General features: G+C 41.4%; 1 protein-coding gene across 1 annotated transcript; it reads right to left on the bottom strand.

The window, feature by feature from the left end:
- Positions 1-1,282: 1,282 nt before the first annotated feature.
- LOC133745918 (reticulon-like protein B2) lies at positions 1,283-3,298 on the bottom strand. The gene is made up of 5 exons (XM_062174077.1): positions 2,904-3,298; positions 2,241-2,421; positions 2,004-2,145; positions 1,787-1,856; positions 1,283-1,689 (listed from the first exon to the last, which is right to left on the bottom strand). Exons 1-5 carry the CDS (start codon positions 3,106-3,108, stop codon positions 1,523-1,525), a joined length of 765 nt encoding a protein of 254 aa, XP_062030061.1. The 5' UTR covers positions 3,109-3,298; the 3' UTR covers positions 1,283-1,522.
- Positions 3,299-3,742: the final 444 nt, after the last annotated feature.

Below are 3,742 nucleotides of genomic sequence, written 5' to 3'. Positions count from 1 at the left end.
CACTAATATACATCATCATCATCATCATCATCCAGTCCACACCTCCACCAATACCCACCACCAGTTTCTGATTGCATCAGAGTTGATATTTATATGCATCCATAAACATAAAATCTAAAGGCTATAAACTAATAAGGAATCAACTCAGAAGAGTAATGATAATTATCCATAATAAAGTCAAAATAGAGCTCTCGAAATCAAACTACCTCTAAAGGGGAATCCCCAATGCAGGCTTAACGCCTGTTACAGAACACCCCATTATCAAGCCATGCTGGCGAACACCATGGTACCATTTTGGGCCAATTCTTTTCAGTTGGACATCTTAGATTCTTCGGATGCTTCGAGTCGCGGTGCCTCGACGTTACGTCCAACGCCGTTATCTTGGAGTGAGGGCACTCGTACTTGGCGTGTCCGCCTTTTTCCTACTCGGTCCGGTCAGCGACTCCGGCCTTCCCGCTTCGGCGATTTGTCGTAGACGCGTCGATCTTCTCCTGGATCTCCATCACCACATGCTTCTTCAGCTTCGCCTTCCCCGTCATCGTTGCTCGGCATTCCGGTCAGACCACCGGTGAGTCGCCGGCGCCTATGGAGGTCGGAGAGGAAGATCCAAGCTTGAGTTTGGGTTTTCGGATCCTCGAGACGCTCCAACATTGATCTCAGAGTAGAGTAGATCCCAACGACGCGTTGTTCTTCGCCTTTCACACTCTCTCGAGGTCTGTGTATGTGTGGAGGAGGAGGAGAAGAGAGAGAGAGAGAGAGAGAGAGAGAGAGAGAGAGAGAGAGGAGGAGGAGGAGCAGGAGGAGCAGTTGATGAGGGTTGAGACGGGCTTGAGGGAGAGAGATAGCTGCCGATGGCAGTTTTCGTAAATATTGTTATTTTTAGTGTTGGATAGTTAATGCGTGACCTTAATTATCATGGGGACATTTGTCATACCTAGATTATAATAAGACACTTTAAAATGACCTTTTTTATCATTATCCCTAATTTGTTTTCCTTACTTAGGCTCCCATGTTTGGTCACGTGATCAGAGCCCGAATAGTTACTTTCCTGGATCATCGGCCTAGAAGGATCTTACTAGTCCTTGGAACTATAGCCTAGGTTTTTGCCCTCTTCACAAAGGTAATATAGAGCGATTAGCCTCGCAACATACCCAGGATAGTGCACCTGCCTATTTGGGATCCTAATAGAATCATTGCAAGCACACACTTCAAGCAAAACACTAGTACTGGAGACAAAATCACCATAAATTTGAGAAGCTGAACCTAATGTACAGAATACTCATTAATATGAAATGTACCAATATGAATACCAGGTCACTCATAGAGAAACATCCATGAACATGGTACAAATTATCATGTGTATCAAAACAAGTACGGAAAAATCGACATATTCATCCAAGAGATTGAAAGAACAAGATAAAAGGAACACAGATTCTAACCGATCATGGATAAAATTTCACAAATCCTGGCAAAACACATCTACCATATATATGTCAGCAAATAGAACCAGCTGCAGTGAACCCTATATTTTCTTGTTCTTCAATGCCCCCCTAGGAATCTTACTTAGAACCTTTGCATCAAATACGGCATACTGCTTCTTGATCTCAAACATAGCCTTCTCTGCAAGTGGGTCGATCTTATCCTCATATTTCTCATAGAACACAGGCACTGAGAACAGCAACACAGTTGCTGCAGGTAAAAGATGATTCAACCAGAAGGTAAGTCAGAACAAGACACAGATAGAAGTATTGGCCATAACTAATACACACATTTGTAATGTCCTTACCTATGTAAACCAGAGTCAAGAAGTTATAAGACTTTCCCAAGATAGACACAATCCATAGACCAGCAATCGCCTTAGTGTACCAAAAGATACACATTCAATTCAGTAATACAGTAATATTATGTCTCAAAAAATAATATGAATATAATCGTAATTTTATCTTAACCAACAACACCAACTGAAAATGAAAAGAAATAGCACAAGAGAGCAGCAAACATACAGAGAGGAACTGCTTCAGATCCTTCCCTGAAGCTATATCCCTGATGACAACAAGAGCCCGGTTGATCTCAAATGTAATTGCAGAGACAATCTGTAGAAACGGCTTCTCTGGAATTTGAATATCTGGAATCTTGGGTGGAGACCTGCAAGCCGCAATTGAAGCTAAGTAAATCATTTCAAACAGATGAAATCGAGACTATCCCATCCACAACCGTAAAAGAAAAAAACAGTGACATACTTGTTAATGAATGTTAAAGCATTGGACCACAAGAAGAATGCTGCTATCGCAACAATCAAGAGGTGCGCGACCAAAGTGAGCAGGTGGTATTCAAGCAATTCAAAGAGAACCCACATCACTGTTGCTCCACCAAGAATACCTCCCGACAGCTTCTTATCCCTCCACAGGAAAACATCAGCCACTGCGTCATAAGATTCATATCATTAGACAACAAAATTCAAATACTTTGCAACACAATACATGATGAAAATTAAACCAAAGTACTCAAATATTTTCATCAATAGCAAAATAACCACCAAAAAAAAAAAATTACAATTCAGAGCCTTTGGTTCGATTAAAGAAACTGAAAAGGCTAAAGAGTGAACCTTTTTCCAGTACCAAACCAAAGCTTTAGCAAATTTTATTCTTTTCTTAGAAATTAGAACTGATAACTCAAAGCCACAAGCTTCATTCACCAGATCTAGATCCATCGGAACAAAGAATCTAAATGCATACCATTTCAGCTACTAAAATCTCCAAGTACTGTTTAGCTAGACCTATTCCTCTAATACAGTTACTCTACAACCGAACGATTCCAAACAAATCCGAAATCCGAAATCGGAAATCGGAAAATCCAGTTCACGATAGAGCTTAAAAGAAATACTAAAGGATCACGAAGCTTACACTTTCCACCACCAATGACATGATGCACAGGCTTTTCCCTGCCGAAGATCCTGTAAACCTTGTCCTTCATCGAACTCGGCGAAACGCCGCCGCTCTTCTCGCGCACGACTTCCGGCGCCGGCGAATCGTGGTGGCCATGGATCTTCTCCTCGATCTTCTCCACCAACGACTCCGCCCTCACTTCCTCCTTATGCTCATCCGCCATAGCCTCCAAAATTCAAAACACACACACAGACGAGACGAGACGAAACGAAACGAATCGAATCCCTAAACCCCCCCTGGCGTTGGCGTTTCGAAACGCTTCTCTGGATGTTTTTTTTCCTTTTATAATTTCGTTTTCTCTTTTTATGAAACCAAAGCTCTCTCAGAGTCTCAGTCACTCTTTCTCTCTCTTTCCTTTATCTGTGGCGATTATATAGTAGGTTAAACCCCACACACTAAGCTATAGCCGGTACCGCCTCTTCGTTTTTAAAATTAAATAAATAAAAATCTATGAGTCATTGCCGTCCGATTTGCTACGCCTTGGTATTGACTCCTGCGATTGTAACACGTGGTATGCGGGTGACGTAGATTGGCCCAATCGTATGCCGACATGTAGGGGTGGGACTAAATTGGACTTTGGAAAATGCGTTGGCTCATGCAAAAAAGGCTTAGCTGCTAAGTTAATTAGTTAATATCCGTCACAATCTTGAGGGTATTAGTTGAAAATTAATCAGGATCGAAGTGACGTGCTGGTAATGCCACGTGTCATTTTCAGTATTTGTATATGTTTAATATATTTGTATATATATTGGCTAAGTTTATGGTTTACAATATGTGGCTGAATCTTCTTGAATATT

The sequence above is a fragment of the Rosa rugosa genome, chromosome 4 (genome assembly GCF_958449725.1).
Source record: "Rosa rugosa chromosome 4, drRosRugo1.1, whole genome shotgun sequence".
NCBI lineage: Eukaryota > Viridiplantae > Streptophyta > Magnoliopsida > Rosales > Rosaceae > Rosa > Rosa rugosa.
Note: the sequence above shows the minus strand (reverse complement) of the source record. Positions and strands in the feature narration are given on the sequence as shown.